Here is a 26,507-nt window from a genome sequence, read left to right on the forward strand (position 1 = left end):
AACCTTTATCTGACACCATATTTTTTAAAATTAACTCGAAACAGATCACAAGGCTGGGTGCAGTGGCTTGCACCTGTAATCCTAGCACTTTGGGAGCACTTTGAACCCAGGAGTTCAAGACCAGCCTGGGCACTATGGTAAAACCTTGCCTCTACAAAAATTAGCTAGGCATGGTGAGAATGCCTGTAGTCAGGAGACTGAGGTGGGAGGATCACTTGAGCCTGGGAGATTGAGGCTGTAATGAGCTGCAATCATTCCACTGCCCTCCAGCCTGAGTAACAAAACAAGACCCTGTCTCAAAAAGAAAGAAAGAAACAGATCATTAAATCTAAAAACGTTAAATCTAAAACTATAAAACTTTTAGAAGAAAATATAGAAGATAGTATTTGGGAACTTAGTCAGGCAAAGATTTCCTAGATATGACATTAAATGCATAACTCATAAAAGAAAATATTGATAACTTATACTTCCTCAAAATTCAAAACTTTTTCTCTTCAAAAGATACCGTTAAGGCTGGGCGCAGTGGCTCACACCTGTTATCCCAGCACTTTGGGAGGCCGAGGCAGGTGGATCACCTGAGGTCAGAAGTTCGAGACAAGCCTGGCCAGCATGGCGAAACCCCGTCTCTAACAAAAATACGAAAATTAGCTGGGCGTGGTGGTGTGCTCCTGTAATCCCAGCTACTTGGGAGGTGGAGGCAGGAGAATTGCTTACACCTGGGAGGCGGAAGTTGCAGTGAGCCGAGATTGCGCCACTGCACTCCAGCCTGGGTGACACGGCAAGACTCCATCTCAAAGGAAAAACACACACACACACACACACACACACACACACACACGGAGTTATTACTACATATTTATTACATATACATATTTATTAGAATGCCTAAAATTTTAAAAACTGATGAGACCAGGTGTTGTACAGGGTGAAGGAACTGGAACTCTCAAACCTCGATGGTGGAAATGTAAAACGGTACAGCTACTTTGGAAAACAGTTTGATCCTTTTCTTTTTCTTTTCCTTTCTTTCTTTCTCTTTCTTTTCTTTCTTTCTCTCTTTCTCTCTCTCTCTCCCCTCTTTCTCTTTTTTTTTTTTTTTTTGACAAGGCCTTGCTCAGTTGTCCAGGCTGGAGTGCAGTGCTGTAATCACAGCTCACTGCAACCTCAAACTCCTGCATTCAAGCAATCTTCCCACCTCAGCCTGTAGTAGCTGGGACTACAGGTGTACACTGCCACATCTAGTTAATATTTTTACTTTTAATAGAGATGGGGTCTTGCTATGTTGTCCAGGCTGGTCTTGAACTTCTGGATCCAAGTAATCCTCTCACCTCAGCCTCTCAAAATGCTGGGATTACAGGCATGAGCCACCACGCCCAGACTTGATCATTTCTTTAAAAGTTAAATATACATACCCCATGACCCAGGCATTCCACTCATGGCTATTTACCTACAAGAAATGAAAGCGTATGTCCACACAACTTGTACATGAATGTTCACAGGAGCTTTATTTGTAATAGCCCAAATCTGGAAACAACCCAAATGTCTATCAACAGGTGAAGGGATAAACAAATTATGGTCTAGCCATACAATGACATATTCTTCTGTAATAAAAAGGATAAACTACAGATACACACAACACGGATAAATCTCAAAACAATTATGCTGAGGGACAGAAGCCAGACCACACACAAAAATGAGTATATTCTGTACAATTCCATTTAGATAAAAATCCTAGAAAATGCAGATTAATCTACAGTGACTGCACGTGGTTGCCTAGGGAGAGGGTGGGGTAAAGGGAGGGATGACAAATGGGCAAGAGGAAAGTCTGGGAACGGTGGATGTGTTTGTTTACTTGATTATGGTGATAGAGTTTCATGTGTGATGCATACATGTGTCAAAACTCATCCAAGTGCACCTTTTCAACATGTGCAGTTTATTGTATATCAACTGTACCTAAGTGAAGCTGTCAAAAACATAATTTTAAAAGAGGAAAACCAAACCCAACCAGAAAAATGGGTACTTCTCACCACTGCCACTGTGGCCCCCCAGGCCACCCCCCACTCCCTGGCCCCTGCCATCGCCTCTCCTCTGAAATACTTCAGGCGCCTCCTCCCTGGCCTCCCAACTTCTGCTCTAACCCCCTTGGACCATTCTCAACAGAGTAGATAGCAATCCTGTGAACACAGAGATCAGGGCCCATCTGTGCTCTGCTTAAACCCTCCGCAGCCCCACTGCCCTTGGAGTATGAGCCTGTGTCGCCGCAGTGACCATCTGGTGGTCCCTCGAACCTCTTCCTCCTCTCTGTCCCCCTCGCTCACTCTGTGCCAGCTGCACTGGCCTCCTGGCTGTCCTCAGAACGCTCCAGCCATGCTCCCACCTGGAGCCTCTGCACGGTTGTTTCTTCTGTCTGGAATGTTCCTCCCCAGATACCCAAGTGCTCAACTGCCTCTGCAACTTCAAGTCTTCATGCATATGCCACCTTCTCAGAGGGACCTGCCCCTCCATCACTGTCCCCTCCACTCCTGACACCCCTTTCCCTGCTCCACTTGTCCACATATCATACTATGTAAAATTAACTCACTGGTTTTTTTTTTTTTCTTGAGATGGCGTCCGTCTTGCTCTGTTACCCAGGCTGGAGTGCAGTGACACAATCTCGGCTCACTGCAACCTCTAACACCCGGGTTCAAGCGATTCTCCCACCTCAGCCTCCCTAGTAGCCGCGATTACAGGCATGCGCCACCACGCCCAGCTAATTTTTGTATTTTTAGCAGAAAGGGTTGGCCAGACTGGTCTCGAACTCCAGACCTCAGGTGATTCACCCACCTCGGCCTCCCAAAGTGCTGGGATTACAGGTGTGAGCCACTGCACCCAGCCTCATTGCTTTTTATTTCTTTCAGCTGGAATTTGCATGTATTTCAGTTACAGTTCAGTGATGTAGCCTGAGGGCCCAAGAATGCATGGCACATAGTAGGTGTTCAACATATACCAGTTAAAGGAGTATTTAATGTGTACTCTTCTAAGTGTTTTTCATAGATCACAATAACCCCTGAAAGTAGCACTATCATTCTCCCCATTTTACAGATGAGGAAACTGAGGCACGGAGCTATTAACCAAGCCCATGATTATTCAGCCCAGCTCACCTGGCTCCACCATCTGTGCTCTTTGCCAGCACATTCTGCCACTTTCCTGCCAGTGCCCCAGTCTTGGGTCCTCTGGTCACAGCTTCTGCTCATGCTTGGTGTCTACCACTAGATTCCTCTCAGCAACTAGAATTCAAGCCCTGCTCTTACCCCAATTCCCAGAGTTGAGTCCTATATTATAATTATAGCAACTGAAATAATTACCTTTACTGGTAATTATTTTTAGCGAGGTGTGCTCACTACCTTGGTCCAAAAAGGAACATGAGGGAGAGCAGAAGAGTGCAGAAGATGCACATGAATTCATTTCTTATTTTTGAGAAGGAGTCTTGCTCTGTCACCCAGGCTGGAGTGCAGTGGCGCAATCTCAGCTCGCTGCAACCTCTGCCTCCTGGGTTCAAGCGATTCTCCCACCTCAGCCTCCCTAGTAGCTGGGATTACAGGCGCACACCTGGCTAATTTTTTGTAGTAGAGACGGGATCTTACCATGTTGGCCAGCCTGGTCTCGAACTCCTGACCTCAGGTGATCCGCCTGCCTAGGCCTCCCAAAGTGCTGGGAGTACAGGATTGAGCCCCCGCACCTGGCTTTTCTAATGTGTTGTTGTTGTTGTTTGAGACACAGTCTCTCTCTGTCACCTAGGCTGGAGTGCAGTGGCATGATCTCGGCTCACTGCAACCTCCACCTCCCAGGTTCAAGTGATTCTCCCATCTCAGCCTCCCTAGTAGCTGGGATTATAGGCGTGCACCACCATGCCCGGCTAATTTTTTGTAGTAGAGACGAGGTCTTACCATGTTGACCAGCCTGGTCTTGAACTCCTGACCTCAGGTGATCTGCCCACCTCGGCCTCTCAAAGTGCTGGGATTACAGGCATGAGCCACAGCGCCTGGCTTTTTTAATGTTTTATTTTTTGTTTTGTTTTGAGACACAGTCTCTCTCTGTAACCAGGCTGGAGTGCAGTGGCACGATCTCTCCTCACTGCAACCTATGCCTCCTGGGTTCAAGTGATTCTCCTGCCTCCATCTCATGAGTAGCTGGGATTAGAGGCAGGTGCCACCACGCCCAGCTATCTTTTGTATTTTTAGTAGAGACGGAGTTTCTCCATGTTGGCCAGGCTGGTCTCAAACTCCTGACCTCAGGTGATCCACCGGCCTCGGCCTCCCAAAGTCCTAGGATTACAGGCGTGAGCCACCGCACCCAGAGAGTTTATTGTAAAGTGACAGAGGAGCTAGAGGGGGCCTGCCATGGCACAGCCCTGAAGACAAATGGGCTGCACACAGACCACAGCGTTTATACTCACTCGCGCAGGCCTCAGTCCCGCTGCCCCATCACAGGGAGCCCAGCAACGCCATAATTCCCCATTCTTCAGGACATAAATCGACCACGACCACAACTAGTGAGAGTTCCCCTCTCTCTCCCTCAGGCATTTGTTAATTCAGCAAGTCTTTGCAGAGGGCCTGCTGCTGCCAGGCCCAGATGAGGCCCCGGGAGACTTGGGAAGAACTGGAGGCCCGTGGCGCCCTCTCTGTCATCTGCCAGCCACCAGGAGCCCTGGGAGGCACAGCTTTCCATCTCGTTTTGCAGATGTTACAGCAGGTCTTGGAGGCATGGGGGCGACCCTGCTGTGTCCACCGCCAGCTCCTCCAGTGTCCTTCCACCTCCCGGGCTCCCAGCGTTCCTTTTTCCAGGTCAACCTTAGCCACATCCCTCACAGGTCTGGAGCCCTGCCCCCTGACATGGGTCTCTGCTGCTGGGTCCCCCTCCTATCTGCCAGCCACCCTAGTGCTGCCTGCCTGGGCCACCTCATGCCCTGTGAGCCCCTCACGGTCTGCCCTATGGCTAAGCCCACCCTCCCTCTGCCTTCCTGAAAGGTTCCCGCCACCCTGGGCAGTCCTCGCTGGCTGCTATCAGGAGACCTAGTGAAGAAGGGGCTGGGGGCCTGCCGGAGACTCGGTCTCTGTCATTCAGATTTTCACGGCACTCTGGGAGTGCCCTTCCCTCAGGCTTTCAGGGTGCCAGATGTCCAATTGGGGATCTAGGTTCATGTTCCCACTCTGCTGTTCACCACGGGCAACCTTAGCCACATCTGTCTCCCTCCAGGCCTCTCAGTCCTGTAAAATGGAGCACCCGTACCAGTAAATTCCAAGTTCCTTTCAGATGTGTGCACTTGTGGCTTCCAGAAGCTCTACAAGAAGACAGAAGCAGGGTGCACCCTGGAAATTTGGACCATGATCACAAGTCAGCCCACTGTCCTCTCCCAAGCTCATTCTAATCCAGGCCTCTGTTGGGTGAGGCAAGAGGACCCCAGGATCCCCACCATGCAGATGTGGAAGCTGCAGCTCCGAGATGACAGGCTCCCCGGGACAACGGCATAAACAGAGGTGACAGAGCTGGGGCTATGGTTGCTGACCCAAGTCCTGTTCCCTGTCCTTCCCCCTGTTGCTGCCTCCCCAAGTCAGGCCCTTCTTGGAGGATCTGTGGGGGCAATGGACCGGGTAGGGTGGAAAAGCTGCTCCTTGCTCCCCTTACCCACTCCTCCCCAGAGCCAGGTTGAAGTTTCCCTTCTGGAATGACCCTTGGAGACTAGTGCGAGCGGGTATCAACTCCAAGAGGAAGGGATGAACCTGCCTTGTCTCCGTTTTCCCAACATGTGCCTCAGCACCTGGCCTGGCACGTAGAACGTGCCTGCTACATATTTGCTGAGTGAGTGACTGGAAGGTGGCCCTTGCTATTGGCTGGGTGGCTGTGGTTAGCTCCCCGTGATCACTCTGACCCCAGAAATAATCCCAGGTCCCTGGAGTGTGTGCACAGCTGCCCACATGCCTGCTCACTGCCTCGCTGCCCTCCCTATGTCCCAGTGTCCATCTAGATCAGCATTTTTGCAGCTCAATGGAGTGAAGAGCAAACAATTTTTAAAAATATATATATTTTTTTAGAGATGGGGCCTCACTTTCCTGCCCAGGCTAGAATGCAGTGGTGCCATCATGGCTCACTGCAGCCTCTACCTCCTGGTTTCAAGAAATCCTCCCAAGTGGCTAGGACAACAAGCATGTGCCACCACACCCGGCTAATTTTTTTTCAGTAGATATGGTGTCTTACTAGGTTGCCCGGGCTGGTCTTGAACTCCTGGCCTCAAGTGGTCCTCCTGCCTCGGCCTCCCAAAATGTTGGCATTACAAGCATGAGCCACTACATCTGGCCCAAGGTTTTTTAAAACCAATTCTTTGCGGACCAATACTTCTGTAACATACCATAAAAAAGAATTATTAAAATGAATCACACTCTTGGAAATTGCAGCCATGTCAAATTGTTACAGGAGTTTCTAGACTATAATTGTCTGAGTTCTGTACTAATCTCTGACCTTGCTGAGGGCCAGTGACCAACAGCGCAAGGGGGTCCCACTCTGTAGACCTCGCTCAGAGGGCACTGCTCTGGGTCTTGTCATTTTAGGTGATTACATCGCCCCTCTATTCCCATTTTGCCTGACAACCCCTCACCCTGCCTCCTGCACACCTAGTTGATCACCAACTTCCTTCCATCCTAATGTTTTGCTAGGGGAGCTCTCCTCTCTGGCGTCCAGGCCAGTACCGGCTCTCCTGCTATCAGTCTTTCCTCCACCTGGCCAGGATGAGCTGCCTAAAGGTCTATAGGGTTCCATCACCCCTGAGCTGAAATTCTTTGTGGTTCCCCATTAGGACTCCAAACTCTTTTTTTTTTTTTTTCTGAGACGGAGTCTTGCTGTGTCACCCAGGCTGGAGTGCAGTGGGGGGATCTCAGCTCACTGCAAGCTCCGCCTCCTGGGTTCACGCCATTCTCCTGCCTCAGCCTCCCGAGTAGCTGGGACTACAGGCGACCGCCACCACACCCGGCTAATTTTTTTGTACTTTTTAGTGGAGACGTGGTTTCACCGTGTTAGCCAGAATGGTCTCGATCTCCTGACCTTGTGATGCACCCGCCTCAGCCTCCCAAAGTGCTGGGATTACAGGTGTGAGCCACCGCACCCGGCCAACTCCAAACTCTTAAACCTGGTATTCAAGGTGGCTCACATGCTGTAATCCCAGCCCTTTGGGAAGGTGAGGTGGGCAGATCACTTGAGGCCAGGAATTTGACATCAGCCTGGTGAATATGGTGAAACCCTGACTCTACTAAAACAAAACAAAACTTGGCCGGGCATGGTGGCACACACCTATAGTCCCAGCTACTCAGGAGGCTGGAGTGAAGGACGTTGGAAATAGGTGGTAATAACACCCCTACCACTTCCTGAGTGCTCACTGTGGGCCAGGTGCTTTCTACCTATAAGACATGCATATCCACTCACCGAGTTCTCATAACTGCCAGTATGGAGCAAGAGATGGCAGGCAGACCTGATTTAACTGGAATCTGCAGAATCTATACATGCCCTGCAGTTAAAAACCAATGGCACCCGGCCTTTCTTCTTGTTTTTCTATATTTTCTAATTTGTCTACAACAAATATCCATCACATGGTTTTGTTTTGTTTTGTTTTCTGAGATGGAGTTTCGCTCTTTTTGCCCAGGCTGGAGTGCAATGGCCCAATTTTGGCTCACTACAACCTCTACCTCCCAGGTTCAAGTGATTATCCTGCCTCAGCCTCCCAAGTAGCTGGGATTACAGGCGTGCTAATTTTGTATTTTTAGTAGAGACGGGGTTTCACCATGTTGGCCAGACTGGTGTCGAGCTCCTGGCCTCAAGTGATCTGCCCAACTTGGCCTCCCAAAGTGTTAGGATTACAGGCGTGAGCCACTGCACCTGGCCTATGACATGGTTTTTGACACTGGTTTTTATTTATTTATTGTTTCCTTTACAGAGGTAATCAAGTTAGCCATTGGTTTTTAACTGCAGGGCATGTATGGATTCTGCAGATTCCAGTTAATCACGCCTGCCTGCCATCTCTTGCTCCATTCTGGCAGTCATGAGAACTCAGTGAGTAGATATGCATGTCTTACAGGTAGAAAGCAGCTGGCCCACAGTAAGCACTCACGAAGTGGCAGGGGTGTTATTACCACCTATTTCCGACTTCCTTCACTCCAACCACTGCCTCACTTGTTCTCAAATCTCTCCTCTTCTTCCCTCCCTACCTAGGACCCATCCTAATATGGGTTCTCATCATTTTTCACCAGGATTAATGCTCCAGCCTCTGGCCAGGTGTGGTGGCTTATGCCATCAGGAGCTCAGGAAGGTGGGAGGGTCACTTGAGGCCAGGAGTTCAAGACCAGTCTGAGCAATATAGTGAGACTCCCGCAACTCTACAAAAAATAAAAATAAAAATTAGCCAAACACAGAGATGCATGCCTGTAGTCCAAGTTGCTCTCTGGAGACTGAGGCAGCAGGATTTTTTTCAGCTGAGGAGCTATGTCAGCTACGTCGAGCTATGTCACGCCACTGCACTCCAGCCTGGGCAACACAGCGACACCCCATCTCAAAAAAAAAAAGTTAGTCTCCTAATCTCCTAATGGGTCTCTGGCCTCCAGTCTCCAGCACCTCCCTCCCCTAGCAACCATGCAGCTGCCACAATGCTTTAAGAGTGGAACTTGGGGAAAAAAAGGCTGACTGTTCCGGGAACAGTGGCTCACGCCTGTAATCCCAGCACTTTGGGAAGCTGAGGCAGGTGAATCACCTGAGGTCAGGAGTTCGAGACCAGCCTGGCCAATACGATGAAACCCCCTCTCTAATAAAAATATAAAAATTAGCTGGGCATGGTGGTAAGCACTAGTAATCCCAGCTATTCGGGAGACTGAGGTGTGAGAATCACTTGAATCTGAGAGGCAAAGGTTGCAGTGAGCCAAGATCACACCACTGCACTCCAGCCTGGGTGACAGAGTGAGACTCCATCTCAAAAAAAAAAAAAAAAAAAAAAAAAAAAATTGGCTGACTGTGTCACCATCGCCCTCCTCACCCTCCTTCTTAAAATATCTCCCAGCAGGGTACAGTGGCTCATTCCTGTAATCCCAGCACTTTGGGAGGCCGAGATGGGTGGGTAACTTGAGGTCAGGAGTTCAATACCAGCCTGGCCAACATGGTGAAACCCCATCTTTACCGAAAAGACAAAAGTTAGCGAGGTGTGGTGATGCGCGCCTATAATTCCAGCTATTCAGGAGGCTGAGGCAGAAGAATTGCTTGAACCTGGGAGGCAGAGGTGGCGGTAAGCCGAGATCGTGCCACTGCACTCCAGCTTGGGCAACAGAGCCAGACTCTGTCTCACTCATGGTTCCTGATTGACCTTAGGATAAAGTCCAAGCCTGGTACATAAGCTTCTACCAAACTTTCTACAGTCACCCTAACCCCTCCCCTGTTCTCCACATCCTAATTCCAAAGCATCTTGCATGCCAAGTAGCTCACCTTTCTCTCTAACTCTCCATGTGCGTTCCTTTCTCTGAACCTTTGCTCACACATCTCCCTTTACCTCAAGACTCAAAAGTCACCACCAGGCCATTTTTCCCTCTATTCAATCCCTTCTCTCTCTGTAAGGTTGCACCCAAACATCACCTCCACCAGGAAGCCCTTCTCAGTTGCCCCCAGACACAGCTCCCTTTGCTGAGCAATCCCAGCCCCATGGCCCCAGCCAACATGGCAAAACCCGGTCTCTACTAGAAATACAAAAATTGGCCGGGCATGGTGGCAGGTGCCTGTGATTGCAGCTACTCAGGAGGCTGAGGTGGGAGAATTGCTTGAGGCCGGGAGGCGGTGGCTGCAGTGCCCTGGACACTTCATAAGACTCTTGTGGGTCCCACTGACCCCACATTGCATCAGGCATGTTGAAATGTACCCACATCGCATGCTACATAGAACTGGTTGGCTATAAACAAGTTTTAAAGGGTCTTTTTCATTTTCCATTTAAAATTTTGAGTAATTTCTATTTTGCTATTTTTGCATACTTTGGAACTGGAGTTTTCTTCTTTAGTTCTTAAGCATTTTTGTAGCCCAATAAAAAGTCTGTAAGTGATATGCTTTGTCCAAGTTTGGGGGAAAAAATAAATTTTAAAAAAAGGTCGGGTGTGGTGGCTCACGCATGTAATCCTAGCACTTTGAGAGGCTGAGACGGGCGGATCACCCGAGGTCAGGAGTTCGGGACCAGCCTGGCCAACATAGCGAAATCCAGTCTCTACTAAAAATACAAAAATTAGCCGGTCATGGTGGCAGGTGCCTGTAGTCCCAGCTACTCAGGAGGCTGAGGTGGGAGAATTGCTTGAGCCCAGGAGGCAGAGGTTGCAGTGAGCCAAGATTAAGCTACTGCACTCCAGTCTGGGCAACAGAGTGAGATTCCACCAAAAAAAAACAAAAAACAAACAAACAAACAAAAAAAACACTTGGCCAGGCGAGGTGGCTCACACCTGTAATCTCAGCACTTGGAGAGGCCTAAGCGGGCAGATCACTTGAGGTCAGGAGTTGGAGACCAGCCTGGCCAACATGGCGAAAACCCATCTCTACTAAAAATACAAAAACTAGTCAGGCATGGTGGTACATGCCTGTAATCCCAGCTATTCAGGAGGCTGAGGCAGAAGAATCGCTTGAACCTGGGAGGCAGAGGTTGCAGTGAGTGGAGATTACGCCACAGCACTCCACCTGAGCAACAAAGTGAGACTCCACCCCAAAAAAACCACAAAGCAACTCTATAATCCCGGAGCCTCCAATGTCAAGGGTTCACTGTCTCCATCCCAGCGCTCATCCCCAAAATGAGTAAATTCACAAATTCCCCTAAAAATCTATCTTTAGTCTCTCTGAATCTAATATGATGCAACTCACATTATTTATGTATCTGTCAACTGTGTCTCTATAAGATACTTCTGTAATGTTTATCTGTTCTTTCTAAAGATCTCTGTTCACAACACACTGGGTGTCCAGGAGGCATGGTTGAGAGCCTGTCAGGACCCATGTGTTACCATTCTTGAGCCTTGCAACAAACAACTCATGAATAAATCCTATTATCCCTGTGTTACAGATAAGGAAACTGAGCCTCAGAGAGGGGAACTAGCTTGCAAGTAAGAGGCCACAGGGCAAAGAAGGGCTCTCAGGAGTGTTGACTCCATTCCTTCTCTAACCTCTCTCAACCCCTTCTCTCAGTGGCGCTGCACCCATGCCAGCCGCCACTCGTCACTTGCTCCTTTTCCTCCCCTCTGCTTCCAGGCAAGACGCCGATGTCATCTCCATTCATATCCTTAATCTTGCCTCAACGTCATCACCCCATTCCATCCCATAAACACTTCCTGAGTTCCTACTATGTGCCAAGCACTGTACTGAGAACTGGAATGAAAATAATGAATGCCGAGGTCACCAGACTATGAGCCCAAGGGCAGGGATGGAGCCCACAGCGGAGTTGGTGGGTCCTCGTCAGCCCCTGTCGAGTGCCTGTGGTCTCCGTATGTTCCCAAAGGAAGCTAGTTTCACTTTGAGCATGTTGAAGAATTTTATTTCAAACACCCTACACCTCCAAAGCCAGGCAGGGAGCCCTGGGCTGCCCCCTCCTCAATGGTGTTGGCTTATTCCTCTGCGGGGGGGGGGGCCTGTGTCCAGCAGCCCCTGGACTGGTGGCACCAACCACCCTAGTGTCCTGCACAGACTGCAGACAAACACAGGGTCAGCACCATCTCGTGGGGCCCAAAGCCATCCTCCTAATAACCCCCCATATTTGGAAAGCACTTTAGTTTGCAAAAGGCTCCACCTTCTTTCTCCATGTGTCCTCTCCCCACCCCAGCTATGAGTAAGGAATTTTCCCAGCCCACTTGGCCCCTAACATCCAAGTTTGGGCAATAACCCAGGAGTCCAGACTCCCAGTCCAATGTAGAAGGGCCTGCCAGCTCTGTTTACACCACAGTGCCCCAGAAAGGCCCTCTCTTTTCTAGACCTCAGCTCCCTGTCAGTATAAGAAGAAAGTCCAGCTGGACAACCGCTAAGCTCCCTTCAGGCTTCAACATGCCAGTCTACCGTGGGGGTGCAGGTGGCCAACCCCCAGGGGAGGAACCGAGGCCCATGGCTGCACACACTGTGCCTGCACCATGCCGTCAGGGGAGGCATCGTGTTCCGGCAGGACCAGCAGGATGAGTCACCAGATATGGAAATGACGCTGGCACACAGGAGGTCTGGGGGCCGGGAAGCTCACCCTCGCCAAAACCACAGCTGAGGAGGAACAGCGCTGGGATCCCTACGATTCACCGAGCGGGCACAGGCTGCCAGGTGCAGATCCAGGCAGTCAAATGGTGTGCACGGTGTGCCTTCCAGCCCAACAGCAGTGGAGGCTGCCCAGTCCTCCAATAACAATAATCATCATAATAAAAATAACAACACACAGTGGTTGGCTATTGTGTCGGGCACTTGACACCTGTTACCTTCTCTCACTTCTGAACCTGCCAGTTATGATATGACCCATTTTCAAGAGGAAACCCCGGGGCTCAGAGAGACAAAGGAGCTCTGCCCAGGTCACAGAGCCAGGGAGAGGGGTACCCTGCTCTGACTGCCCCAAAGCCCTCATCCTCTGCACCCCACTGCCTCTGCATCCCACAGAGTCTAGGCTCATTTCAGCTCGGTGGCCAGGCTGAGGTCCTGGGGAGGGGAAGGGGTGTCAGGGCACCCAGAGGCAAATGACCTGGGAGGATTCTGACTCAGCCCCACAACTGGAGCAGGCGGGCGCCACGCCCTCCTAGGCCTCCTGGAGTCCCGCCAAGGCCTTTCTTAGGCTGTGACATTCAGATGTCGGGAGGCCTGCTGGTCCTCACCCACAGGCCAGGCTGAGGCTGCCACAGGGGCCTGAGCAGATGAGGAAGGCTGAGCCCCCTGTGATGGCTGACAAGCTCCAGCGTCCCAACACACAGGCAGCCAAAGATACCTGCAGCCACCTGGTAGGAATGTGTCTGAACTGGGCCTGGAGCCAGGCAAGTGGGGCTCCTGGATCCTGGGACAGAGGGTACAACTCAGGACCCCAGGCTGGCACTCCACAGTACCATCCCCAGGGCAGTTCCCACAAGGAGCACCTGGATCTCTCAGCAAAGATGGGAGCAGACTGCGAGAGCCCAGGAACTCAGGGCCAGCTGTCCAACAGGCCCACCTCGGGGTGGAGGGTACGGCCGTCTGGGAATGAAGACAGAAGTGGGAGGCCCTGGGTTAGGGAATGACAGGAGGGGGTCTTCATCCTGTGTAGGGGCGGGGGCGCATCTGTGGTGAAAAGCAGGACCCATCTTGGGGCAGCGGGCCCACCTACCAGGGTGGGCTCCTGTACCAGCCAGACCCTAATGCCCTGCCTTTGACATCTCCGTCTCAGCCCCCACCACACCTCTCCTCTCCTCTCTCTCTCTCTCCCTCTCACATTCCTCTGGGAGTCGATCAGTGCTTGAGTGACACCCCAGATGACTCTTTGCTATTAATTCCCACACACAGAATGGGCCCCTTGTTCTCTTCTCCCAGAGGAATGGCCGTGGCCAAAGCCATCCCAAGAGTCCCTGACTTAACCCTTCTCCTGGCCAGTCCTCTGCACGTCCCACACCCAGGGCCACAGGGCCAGCAGTGGGGAGGGTGCAGAGAGGGAGTCTGGAAGGAATAGGGGCTCCTTCCAGCCCAGAGCCCCTGGAATAAAGTCTCCAGGGTGGGACAGCAGGACCACCCCAACCCTCCCAGGGAGCCTAACAGCAACTCTTCACCTGAGGTTCTCGCCAGGCCCTGGAGGCCAGAAGGCCTGTCCAGATGTAAGTGCGAGGCCCAGAGTCCACAGCCTCCCCAGGGCCAGTATGATGTCTCCGGACCCCAGGGAGGTCCCTTCAAGTGGCAGGTGGGAGGCTCAGACCCTCAGCCCAGCCCTGGCCTTGAGGGGGTTAACACGGACTGGAGGCAGGACACCACCTGTCAGGGCAGGTCTCTGAGGAGAGATGAGGCGGCCATGGCCTCTTTTGATCACAGGAGAAATTGCTCTGTTGAGTAAAAGCCCAGCCTCCCCTCATTCCCTGCCCCACCCCACCCCCAATCGCACCAGAGGCGGGAAGGAAAGGCTAACTTAGACAATGAGAGAGAGGGAAAAGTTTGTGAGGAGAAACTGAGGCCCCGGGAGGGGGAGAACATGCCCCTCCATTTCCACTTCTCACCCTCTCCCTGCCTCTTCCCCAATTCTGCAAGCCATCTTGGCTCTCTGGGTGCTGGAAAGCTCTCACCGGAAGGGGACACAAACACCTGCTCTTCCGTCAATCTGGGCAACCTTGGCTCTCGTGCCAGGAGATGGCACAAATCCTGCAGTCCATAACTCAGTGAGGGTCGTGTCCCAGGGAGGCTCGGACGCATCCTCACCTCCTGCCTATACCCCCTCGACAGACAGTGAGCTGTGGGCTCACAGGAGGTGAGGTCCCCAGGACAGCCAGAGAAAGGGCCCCAAGGCAGTGTCAGGGAAGCTGGAAATGGGAAGAGGGAGATGCGGAGCCGGGCACAGGCACGAGGGAGGGGCAGGGTGACCCAGGGTGTGCAGGGGACAGAGCCAGGTGGCCTGGGGAAGGTGGGCTGGAGCCAAGTGGGGAAGACTGCGGGCTGCCACGGTTTCCACAAGCCTTGGTTTCTCTAACTTGTCAGCTTTCCCCACCTCTGTCATTTTCCAGGGTCCTCCCCACATTTACAGAGGCAGGGAAGATGAGAGGTGGCACAGGGCAGAGACAGAGAAATTCATGGAGGGAGGGAGGGAGAGAGAGAACGTATCAGGGAGAGAAAAACAGGGAGAGACAGAGACAGGGCTGGAGAGAGACAGGGAACCAGGGCAGGAGGGCCAGGACAGGAAGGACACCAAGAGGCAGGAGCAACCAACTGTGGGATGTGGGGTGAAAATTAAAAAGCTTCCCAGAGAGAGGAGGCTGGGGACAGAAAAAGGAGAAGGAGGGAGCAATGGACAGAGAAAGAAACAAGACGGGGGCCGAAGTGGAAAAGAAGGGAGAAAGGTCAGGGGGAAGAGGCCTTCAGAAGAGGGGATGGAGGGGAGACTCTGGCTGGGAAGCTCAGGGCCCTCCCAGGCCCCTCTGTATTTGTTCCTGGCAGGTCCACAGTGCACACCCTCCCCAGGCAGCACCCTGCTCCCCACGGCCTGCCACCTGTGTCCCAGCTGGCACCCCAGAGGATGCAGCCAGCCACTGCCACCTTTGCCTTCCAGAGCAGGACACAGGAGTGGGGTGGCCTGCCCTAGGGGTGGGAGTTTTGAGGCTGGGGAGGGGCCCTTAGAGCATCTACGGCAGTAGTGCCTCCACCAGGTGCATCATAATAGCAGCGAAGATTTAAAAATACAGATGTCCCACCCAAATCTACCACTCAGAATGGGGCCTGGGAATTAGTCTTTTAAAACTCCTCAAAGGGCTTGTGACCTTTGGCCCTAGGTTTGGACCACATTGGCGGATGAGAAGAACAACAGTGGCCAGAGAGGGGCTGTGCCCCACCCGAGGTCACACAGCAATTCTCGACAGAGCCCAGCCTTTCAGTGAGGTCTCCCAGGTCCTGCCCAGTGCTCTTCCTCCTGTCGAGTGACACTGCAGCTAGGTCTGCACAGGATTGGGCACACAGGAAGGGCATGAGTGGGCAGTGCCCTCTCCCTCTTGCTCCATCCCTCCTGCCTCAAGGCCCCAGCCAAGCTCTCCAGGGACTGCCAGGGCAGTCCCCAATTTGAGGCCAGAAACCAAATGAGGGAGAGGAAGGGATTTGCCCAGAACGGGATTTCTGTCCCCCATCACCCCGCCCTTGTCCCCCTAGTGCCAAGGCCTGGGGCTGCGAGCTTTCTCGCCAGAGATGGGGGCGGAGGGTGGGGCAAAAGGGAGGAGGGGAAGACCCGGGTGCTTCCTGTCCCCCCCTCTTTCCCTGTCTCCCTGGGCTCAGGGCTGGGTCCCCTGGGGCAGTGGTGTCTGAAGCTGACAGATCTGCCCTGTCCTTCCTGCCTGTTGGGGGAAGGGGTGGAGCTGGCTCAGATCCCCCATGCCCTCCTCCTCTTCCCTAGGTCCTCAGGGGCTTGGCTGCCCATTAAACCCAGCCTGGTCCCCCAGGGTGTCCCTGCTCCAGAAGAAGGAAGAGCACTGGACTTGGAGTCACGACCACCTCCATCAGTGAGAGGCCCTGGACAGCTTCATCTAACCCTCAGCGTCCTCCTCGCTCTTTTTTTTTTTTTTTTTGAGACAGTCTCACTCCTGTCGCCCAGGATAGAGTGCAGTGGCACCATCAAGACTCACTTCCCAGACTCAACCTCCCAGGCTCAGGTGATTCTCTCACTCAGCCTCCCGAGTAGCTGGGACTACAGGCACACACCACCACACCCAGCTAATTTTTTTTTTTTTTAATTTTTAGTAGAGATGGGATTTTGCCATGATAACAAGGTAAAGATGGGGTTGCCCAGGCTGGTCTTCAACTCCTGGGATCAAGCAATCCAAGTGCTAGGATTACAGGTGTGAGCCACTGTGCCTGGCCTCTCCCGGCTTTTTACCCCCCATTCTGTCCTCACCATTCATTCATTCATTCGGACACTCAGTTGATCACTGAGGACTTACGGAAGCTGACCTCATGAAGATCCCCCAGGAGGAGGCTGCAGGGAGGGATGTGAGAGGACTCCCCCCGCAGTGCTAAGCGAATGACAGACCCAGCAGACAGGCCCACCGAGCTCTCTCTGATCACTGAGGTTCAGCAAGCACTTATTGAGCATCTGCTGTGTGCTCACATGTCCAACTCCGAGCACTTGGGGGACAAAACGTGGGAAACAAAACCAAATGTGGGCCTGTCCCAGTAGAGCCCTAAAGCTCCTGATAGCAAATCTGATAGATGTCAGAGGCCAACTCCCTCCAGGCACTGATGGAGAATGTACCAGAGAGGGTGGCTGGCTTCCCCAAGATCACACAGCAGGAGTTGGGACCTTGGCAGTCGGGAGCAGCTCCTCCCACTGCACCTGCCAAAGCAGAGTCACTGAGATTTCAACTCTTGGTTCTCAGCCCTAAACTCTCTGATTTCTCAATTTGCCACCTGGTAGAGAGGTGAGGCAAATATAAAACACCTGTGCAGGTAACACACACCTGTAATCCCAGCACTTTGGGAGGCCAAGGTGGGAGGATAGCTTGAGCTTAGGAGTTCAATAAGACCAGCTTGGGCAACATGGGGGAAACCCTGTCTCTACAAAATTGGCCAGGCGCGGTGGCTCATGCCTGTAATCCCAGCACTTTGGGAGGCTGAGGAGGGCGGATCACGAGGTCAGGAGATCGAGACCACGGTGAAACCCCGTCTCTACTAAAAACACAAAAAATTAGCCGGGCGTGGTGGCGGGCACCTGTAGTCCCAGCTACTCAGGAGGCTGAGGCAGGAAAATGCCGTGAACCCGGGAGGCGGAGCTTGCAGTGAGCTGAGATCATGCCACTGCACTCCAGCCTGAGAGACAGAGGGAGACTCCGTCTGAAAAAAAAAAATTAGCCAGGCACAGTGACTGGCGCCTGTAGAACCAGCTACTTGGAAGGCTGAGGTGGGGGATCGATTAAGCCCAGGAAGTAGAAGCTGCAGTGAGCCATGATGGCACCCCTGCACTCCATCCTGGGCCACAGAGTGAGACCCTATCTCAAAAACAACACAAAACAAAACAACACCTGTGCACAGTGAAGCACACACAGCTGAAGGTGAGCTGGGGTGGGTGTGTGTGAGACCCTCAGCCTGGCAGCCTGGCAGATATTACACTTCCTGTGTGAACTGAAGCCCCTGACACGTGAACACACCCCAGGGCTGTGCCTGAGTCCCTGTCGTGACCTCAGTAAGCTCAACTCTGTGCCCTAGACAGGGAAGAGGTTTTCCTGGGCTTGATTATACCCAAGACATAAGCCATCCCACCTGGAAAATGCAGGGCATTAACTGGCAGTTGAAACGACTGAAAGAGGCAACTACTAGGTCTTGTTTTTGTCAAAGGTGCTAGGCTGAGCACTTGCCATTCCTTACTTCTTTTCATCCTTGTGACACTGCAAGTATCGTGATTCTCATTTTACAGACAGGAGATTGAGGCATGGGAAGGTTACTTAACTTATCCCAATCTCGCTGGTAAGTGGGGCAAGGGCCAGCCTTGAACTCTGGTCTCTGGCTCCCGAGCTCAGCTCATCATCACTCGGTTCCCATTTTCATTAACAAGTGACATCAGCGAAGAATAAGGAAACCTTATGTCGGCAAGGAGGATCCTCCAAGGTCAGACAAACGCTGAATTCTGACTGGATCACCCCATTTTTACCTTTAAGGGACAGCAGTGAACTGGGGGAGAGCAGGAAGGTGGGCGGGCTGAGCTCCCTTCCTGCCCAGCCCTGGTCTGGGGCAATGGCCTGGATCACAGAGGAAAATGACAAGGAATTTGGAATGAGAAGATTCAGTTTGGTTATCACTTCCTAAGCTGGGCAACTTTGACAAGCGCCTTCCCCCAAGCTGCCAGCTGCCTGCCAGTGGTGAAAGGACAAAGGTCTCATCAGCCATGTGCAGCCCACCCTGCTCAGACCATATTTAAAGACAGCTCTTTTCCGCTCCAGGGACAACACCAATGGACCCATCGGTCCCCTCTGCCCCCTCTCTTCCTTCCCTCCACCTTCACCACTCTCTTAATCCTCATGCATGTCTGCACCATGTTGTCTAGTGTCTAGACATGTATGAATGAACAAGCTCCCTAAAGACAAGGGGCACACTCACCCCTCTTTACCCCACAGACAGCAGGAGCTTGCCTAGGGTAGGTCCCCAGGAACCCTGGGGATAAAACGTCACAGCAGACATGTCCAATTCCATGACTAAACAGTCATGTGAGCTTGGTCACTTGCTTCCCCTTCTGCTTTGGTTCGATGGATGGCCATCGGCCCTGGCTCTGCAGCCTCCGTGGTGACTGGGAGCAGATGGGGAACATCTGAGGGCAGCATTTTGACAGGATAAGAAGCAATAACTAATATAAAAATTAGCTGGGGAGCCGGGCGCGGTGGCTCATGCCTGTAATCCCAGCATTTTGGGAGGCCGAGGCAGGTGGATCACCTGAGGTCACGAGTTTGAGACCAGCTTGGGCAATATGGTGAAACCCCGTCTGTCTCTACTAAAAATATAAAAATTAGCAAAGTGTGGCCGGGCGCAGTGGCTCAAGCCTGTAATCCCAGCACTTTGGGAGGCCGAGACGGGCGGATCACAAGGTCAGGAGATCGAGACCATCCTGGCTAACCCGGTGAAACCGCGTCTCTACTAAAAAAATACAAAAAACTAGCCGGGTGAGGTGGCGGGCGCCTGTAGTCCCAGCCACTCGGGAGGCTGAGGCAGGAGAATGGCCTAAAAACTCGGGAGGCGGAGCTTGTCGTGAGCTGAGATCCGGCCACTGCACTCCAACCTGGGCGACAGAGCGAGACTCCGTCTCAAAAAAAAAAAAAAAAATTAGCAAAGTTGGTGGGGTGCACTTGTAATCCCAGCTACTTGGGAGGCTGAGGCTGGAGAATTGCTTGAACCTGGGAGGCAAAGGTTGCAGTAAGCTGAGATCACATCACTGCACTCAAGTCTAGGCAACACAGTGAAAGAGTCAGACTGTCTCAAAAAAAAAAAAAGAAAAGAAAAGAAAAAAAGAAGCAATGACTACTCTAAAACCCAAGGTCAACCAACAGCCACCTTGGCGGCAGATCCCCAAGCTGCTGGTAACAATAGCCACCATTTACTGGGTTCTGTCATGCACCAGACCCTGTCTTAAGTGTTTACATACATTATCTGCTTTAATCCTCACCACAACCTGGAAGGAAGCTGAGACTCAGAGACCTTCATTCATTTGCCAAGGACACACAGCTAACAAATGGAGGTGTCAGGATTCAAACCTGGGGCTAGAGCCAGGCATGGCGGCACACACCTGTAGTCCCAGCTATTCAGGAGGCTGAGGAGGAAGGATCACTTGAGCCCAAGAGTTTGAGACCCCATCTCTAACAATGTTTTTTAAACCTGGAGTGTCTGACTCAGGAGCGTGTGCTCATTCCTTCCCCGCATGCTGCCTGCACACATTCTCTTCCATGCAAGCCCTTCATCTGCTGACATCACTCCTATGTAACAGGCACCACGGAGGAGGCGGGAAAGACCCAGCCCTCAAGTCCACACCCCAGCAGGGACAATTCAGGACAATGAGAACTCTGAAGGCATGGAAACACAGGGAACTGGGGGTCAGTGCCATATTCTATTCAGCTGCTTCCCTGGCCTGACACTGAGTAGTCACCTGGTACATGTCAAACAGGTCTGAACAGAGTTAGAAACCAAGGCAAGGTGGCCCCAAAGTAAGGAACATGCACATGTCACTCAGAGACCATGGTGCCTCCACGTCCACCTTAGGCAACTATGTCCTCTCCAGAACAGGGTGAAACTGGTTTCCATCAAAAACTCTACAAGATGTTAATAGGTGGTAAAAAATAATAGAATAATAAATTGAAGATTCATATTAAATATTTTAAACAAAGAGCAGTTTTTAACTGCAGAATTCAGAACTTTTAGCATGCTTAGAGGCAATGCATCTCTTTACTTAAACACTTTTTAAATTAAAAAAAAATAATGGTGGCCAGGCGCGGTGGCTCACATCTGTAATCCCAGCACTTTTGGAGGCCAAGGCAGGCAAATCACTTGAGGTCAGGAGTTCAAGACTAGCCTGGCCAACATGGTGAAACCCCGTCTAATAAAAAGACAAAAAATTAGCTGGGTGTGGTGGTGTGCGCCAGTAGTCCCAACTACTTGGGAGGCTAAGGGAGGAGAATCACTTTAGCACAGGAGGTAGATGTGGCAGTGAGCCGAGATCATGACACTGCACTCCAGCCTGGCCAACAGAGTCAGTCTCAGTCTCAAATAATGTTGATAATAATAATAATGGAGACTGGGGTCTCACCATGCTGTCCAGGCTGGTCTTGAGCTCCTGGGCTCAAGCAATCCTCCTACCTTGGCCTCCCAAAGTACTGGGATTACAGGTGTGAACCACCACTTCCCGCCCTTGCATTTCTAAAGAGGAAGCAGAAAGCAGTGTTTCCCAAATGTCTTTCAAGAGATGCCTACCAGTGTCCTGAGGAACACCAAGGGTCTGAGGCATCACCTTGCAAACACTGGATCAGGCATGGGCCTCTTGTTTTGAAACACAATTCGTGGGTTATCAAATATGGAAACATTCTCAGAGATCAGCTAGCCTGCCACTCGTTTTATAGATGGGGAAACTGAGGCCCAGAGAGGGAAGAAGGTTGCCAAGGCAACACAGGGCCTCTACAGCCATTGGGTCTTGACCCCAGCCCTTGGGGTCCAGAGGCCCAGCTCCAGCTGCCTGTTTGGCTGGGCCAGGTTCCAGGTTTCTATGTAGGTCTCTCCTATCAAACCCTCAACTCCTCAAAGCCAAGGTCTGGTCTCTCTCACCTCCCAGCCCCAACTCCTGGCCCAGTACCTTGCACAGAGGATACATTCACAGAAATTCCCAGCAGCTGGAAAGGCTCAGGGTAGACGCCAGGAAGGGCTTTCCAGCAGCTGCGTACAGATGGCAGGAACGGGCAGTGAACTTCTCTGAAGGCTTCTCAGAAGAGGGCAGAGGCCGGACTGCCAGAGGCAGTGCAGGGCACTGGCTCCAGCTTCCTGGTTTCCAGAAAGGGTGGAGTTGGGAGTGAAGGAAGATTCCAACCCCAAGAGCTGCCTTCCTGGCCTGGGTCTGAGACCCTCAGCTTGCACCAGAAACAGGGAGGGGCGAGAGCCCCTGTTGGGACAAGCCATGGAATGCCATCCTCCTCCCCCAGAGTTCAGGCCCTTTGCCTCCAGGAAGCCACTCCTGCCCACTCCAGCCTCCCTGATCTTTTCCTCCTTGGAACTCTGACAGCAACTCAGCTCAGGGAAGGTGAGCCGAGGCTGAGCATGGCCTCAGGGGCTCCCAATAGGAAGTGGAGACTGGCCCGTCCTCTAGGCCATGCAGTACGGAGGCAAAGCACATCTGAAGGTGTCTACTCCTCTGAGGGAAAGTCATAGAGAAAAGAATTCCAACCAAGGTGCCCAAGGTGTGTCCCAGAAGTGGACCTCTCAGTGGGGCTGCAGCAGTGCCTAGATCGCCAGGAGGCAGCGGGAGAACAGTGCTCCAGGGGAAGGCAGAGCAGGCCCAAAGGCCCAGGCAAGGAAAGGAGGTAGGAGCAGGAATACCTACAGCTGCACTTGCAGCCTAGGGGCAGTAAAGCAGAGTGATCAGAGGTTGGGCTGGGACCAACCACAGGTCCCAGTCCACATCCTACCATCATTTGCTGGGCAAGCTCAGGCCCGTCGCTTAATCAATTTGTGCCTCAGTTTCCTTCCTAAAATGAGAATAATAGCATCTACTCATAGGGTTGTTGGGAGGATGAAGTCCGATGACAGGAGCCCTCAGAGCTGAGCCAGCACCTGGGGAGGCCCTAGAGCGTCGCCTTCGCTGTTAAAGGGCATGGCACAGGAGGCCCACCCATGACAGAGGAGCTTGTCATCCCAAGCAGGAGTGCCACCTGGTCTGACATTAGGATTTAAAAGGCAAATTATAAACTCCTGACGGTGAGGCCGCGGTGGCTGCTCGGTAAATACTTGTGCACTTGACCTGAGGTGAGCATGCTCCACACCTCCCAGTGCTGGCCTAATAGCTAAATGATTTCCTCTGACTCACATTTATTGAGCAGTCACAGTCACTATGCTAGGTAGCGGGGTGTGTGTGTGTGTGTGTGTGTGTGTGTGTGTATTCTTATTCAATTCTCTCATGACTTGGGGATATCACAGGTGCATAAGATTATCAGCATTGTACATATGCAAAAGCCTAGTCCAGAGAGGTTAATAGGATGATTTGCCTAAGGCCCCTTGGGTATTAGTGGCAGGATTTCTTGACTTCGAGTCACTTTCCGCTGCATCCCAGACTGAGGATGACACAGCCTTATCCAAAGGTGGAGGTGGCCTAGAAATTGCTCAGGGGAACTCCCACAGCCACCCCAGGGCACCCAGACTCGGCTGAAGACCCACAGGGCGGCTTCTGTCTGTCACTACGCTGCCCTCGACCACTAACCTGTGCCCATCGGCCCTCCACCTTCCCAGTGCATAGTTCCTCCCCTGCCACACCCTGAAGCTCTCTGGATACCCCAGTATAACCTGCCTGGCTGGTGGGTCCAGTACCCAAGCCCGCTCCTCCATCCCTGGTGATTTTGGTTCAGCATCCAGAGACTCGGTGAAGATTTCCCCGGGAACTTCAAGCCTGCACCTCAGCCTCAGAAATTCAGAATCAACCTGTCTGGGGTGGGATCTGGGCTCCAGTATGTTTTTGTTGTTGTTGTTTGTTTGTTTGAGACAGAGTCTTACTTGTCACCCAAGCTGCAGTGCAGTGGCGCCATCTCGGCTCACTGCAACCTCCACCTCTTGAGTTCAAGTGATTCTCCTGCCTCAGGCTCCCATGTAGCTGGGATTACAGGTGCATGCCACCACGCCCAGTTAATTTTTGTATTTTTAGTAGACATGGGGTTTCACCATGTTGGCCAGGCTGGTCTCGAACTCCTGACCTCAGGTCATCTGCCCGCCTCGGCCTCCCAAAGTGCTGGGATTACAGGAATGAGTCACCATGCCTGGCCCAGTATGTTTTTCTTAATTCCACAAGTGATTCTAAATTCAACAAGAATTAGAGCCAGTCCTAGGCAACTGATTAGAAATGCAGAACCGCAGGCCCCACCCCAACCTGAAGAATCCCAGTGCACTTCCCATGTGAGAAACACTGCCCTACGCCAAACCCCACATCCACAAGCCAGGCCCTGTGAAAGGCCCCCACAGGGCAACTGGAGGTAGGAGGATGCACAGGCCAGATACAATTAAAGAGTGGATTGCCAGGACCCTCCAGGTCGCATCCACACAGCACTCAGAGGTGCTAAATGCTTTCCCTGTGTTCCTTCATCCCATCTCAGCCCTGTCCTCTGAGAGTCAGGAAGACAGTCTCATGCCTGTGTGGGGAAACTGAGGCGGGGGCAGAGCCTCAACTTGACCAGACCGTCCCTCACTCCTGCATGGCCCCTGGCTCTGCAGCCAGTAGATTTCCTGACCTTCATCTCAGTGTATCCTGCAGGGCAGGCAGAGAGGGAGGGTGACCATTGCCCCATGTGACAGGTGAGGGACCATGGACCCAGGGTGCGGAACACAGGTGGAGCCTTCCATAAAGCAGGGCCGGTTCCCTCAGGAAGAGGACTTGGGAGCTGGGGGGTGAAGGGTAACTGCTGACCAGAGGCAGCTCTGCCAGGCAGTGTCATCAGTGGGTTTCATGTTTGACTGACAGATATTTCTTTCCTCTCCTCCTCTCCGGGGCCCATCTTCTGAGTAAATCTAGGACCTGCCTTAACAAAAACCAGGCCAAGTCCCAGGAAAACTCTGTTGCTCTAGAAAGGCCTCCTTGGGCCATGGAAGGAAGCCTGGATTTCCACCATTACGCTTAGACCACAGGCCCCTCTCTGCTGCGGAATAAACACCCAGAGAGAGGGCAGGTTACAGAGCCCACCAGGCACCACACCTTGCCATGGACGGTGACAAACCCTCACTTCAGGACAGAGAGGTGATGGGGGGTGGGGTAAGGGGGTCAAGGCATCCCTGGGGAAGGGTCAAGAATGAGGGGTAAAGGGACCCCTGCCACCCCCAGCAGGGAAAGGAGCAGAAGGTGACACTGGCCCTCCTGTTGTCCTGCTGGGGCAGAGGCCCAGGTGTCTTCAGCCAGCATCCCTCCCCTCTCCAAGCTCCCTGCTCTTCAGGAATGAGTGTGGGTCCTTCACCCCCCCCTGCTGGAGAACACTGGGTTCCCAGGGTCTGGGATGGGATGGAGGGGATCCCAGTTGCCAGCATGGTGGGCAGGGATGTGTTCGCAGCAGGGGCCCCAACCACACACACAGCACTGGTCATCTGACAGCCCTTCCCACCCCCCTGCAGGCCCACCTGCCTCACCCAACACTGCTCAGCAGAAAGCCCAGCACAGCCCTGAGAGGAAGGCAGTGTCTGTGCGGGGACAAGGGAGACAGAGAGGGAGTGGCCCCTTCTGTCTAGCGTGGCTTCCTGAAGACAGAGCGTGCCCACTGCTACCCCCACCCCCATCCTGGCCCAGCTGGGCCAAGGAGGGCAAAGGAGGAAGCAGGGAGTTAGAGAGGGGGCAGCTGTGGGACCCCACATTCCACCTCCTAACTCTGGGCTCTTTCCCTCCACAACCACCCCTCCTGCCCCAGGGGGGTCTCAGGCCAGTCACAGACACGGCAGAGAGCAGGGAGGCCCTTTCCTCAAAGAGGAGGAACTGAGGGGTGGAAGGATGAGTGGGGACCCACCGGGAAAGAGAGATGCCAGGCAGGCAGGCAGCGGGCGGGCAGCAGCGGGTGTTGGAGGCGACTGCGGGGCAGCCGGGACACGACTGGGTAGATGCTCGTCCCTCGTCCCTCTGTCCATCCAGGGCGGCTCCTCTCCGGGCGGTTCTGAGGCCGAGCGGGCGCTGTTAAAAAGCTTTTTATGTGTGTGTGTGTTAATCACATGATTGCCGTTCACCTGTATTTCGAACAAAGACAGCTCACTGTTTCAAGGCCCCGAACAAGAGTCTGGGCACAGGGAAGAGAAGGGAGGCGGGGGGAGGAGGGTTGGCAGCGCCGGGGGTGGCGTCGAGGAAAACTGGGGGGAGATTGTCCAAGGCCAGCAAGCGAGAGAAAGAGAAAACCCTTATCAAACTCCTAATTCACTGGGCTCCGAGGCCCCAGACACACTGGCCCGATTGTCTGGCTGGTTGTGTGTGTGAGCATGTGTGTGTGTGTGTGCGCGCTCCAGTGTCCGCTCCCCCCACCCCCAACATGCCTCTGCCTCGTGTGACTACCTCATTGTGTCCCATTACCCACCCCCCACATCCCTTTGGCCTTTCCCAAGCATGAGGCCTTGCCTCCCAGACCCCTTGTAGCCCACTCCAACTCCAGACAGGACCCCTTGGGGTGGGCTTGGGGCCTTGCCCAGCTACTGAGGAGCTGAGAACCACACATGGTCACCAATGTGGCCCCGGCTCCATTGCATACCCCACATACACCCCACCTCGGCCTCAACACCCGGGCAGGGCTGCCCTCAGTTAAGAGTACGGCACTGTGACCTTTGGAGGAGAGGCCTAGGAAAGAGAGAGGAAAAGGTGTCACGGGAGGATGGCCAGGAAAGAAAAGGGGAGGGAGGGAGAGGTGGGCAGAGGAGGGAAGAGGCAGGGCAAGTCCCCACCCCTTCTTGGGGTCAGGGAATAGAGGACTTCGTGACAACCAGGACTAGTACTCCCCCACCCTCTCCCAAGACAGGGTGAGCCCAGTGTGGAAGGAGTTGGGTCCCAGGAAGTAGGAACCCAAAATGCCTCCAAGACCTACTGAGAGAGGACCCTACCCTGTCCCACCTTGGCCTCTTGGCAGCTTTAG

The 26,507-nt window shown here is 52.8% G+C and overlaps 2 protein-coding genes across 2 annotated transcripts in view; both read right to left on the minus strand.

Annotated features, from left to right (window-relative positions):
* The window catches only part of POLR2F (polymerase (RNA) II (DNA directed) polypeptide F), a 107,282-nt gene that overhangs the window by 38,609 nt on the left and 42,166 nt on the right, over nucleotides 1–26,507 (minus strand). The window lies entirely within an intron of this gene.
* On the minus strand, nucleotides 24,360–25,666 carry LOC105538888. The gene is given in 5 exon segments (XM_011978892.1): nucleotides 24,360–24,679; nucleotides 24,682–24,705; nucleotides 24,708–24,970; nucleotides 24,972–25,014; nucleotides 25,017–25,666. Coding segments are annotated over 5 exon segments (888 nt in total). The 5' UTR covers nucleotides 25,255–25,666.

Source organism: Mandrillus leucophaeus, unplaced genomic scaffold (genome assembly GCF_000951045.1).
Source record: "Mandrillus leucophaeus isolate KB7577 unplaced genomic scaffold, Mleu.le_1.0 Scaffold2, whole genome shotgun sequence".
Lineage (NCBI taxonomy): Eukaryota > Metazoa > Chordata > Mammalia > Primates > Cercopithecidae > Mandrillus > Mandrillus leucophaeus.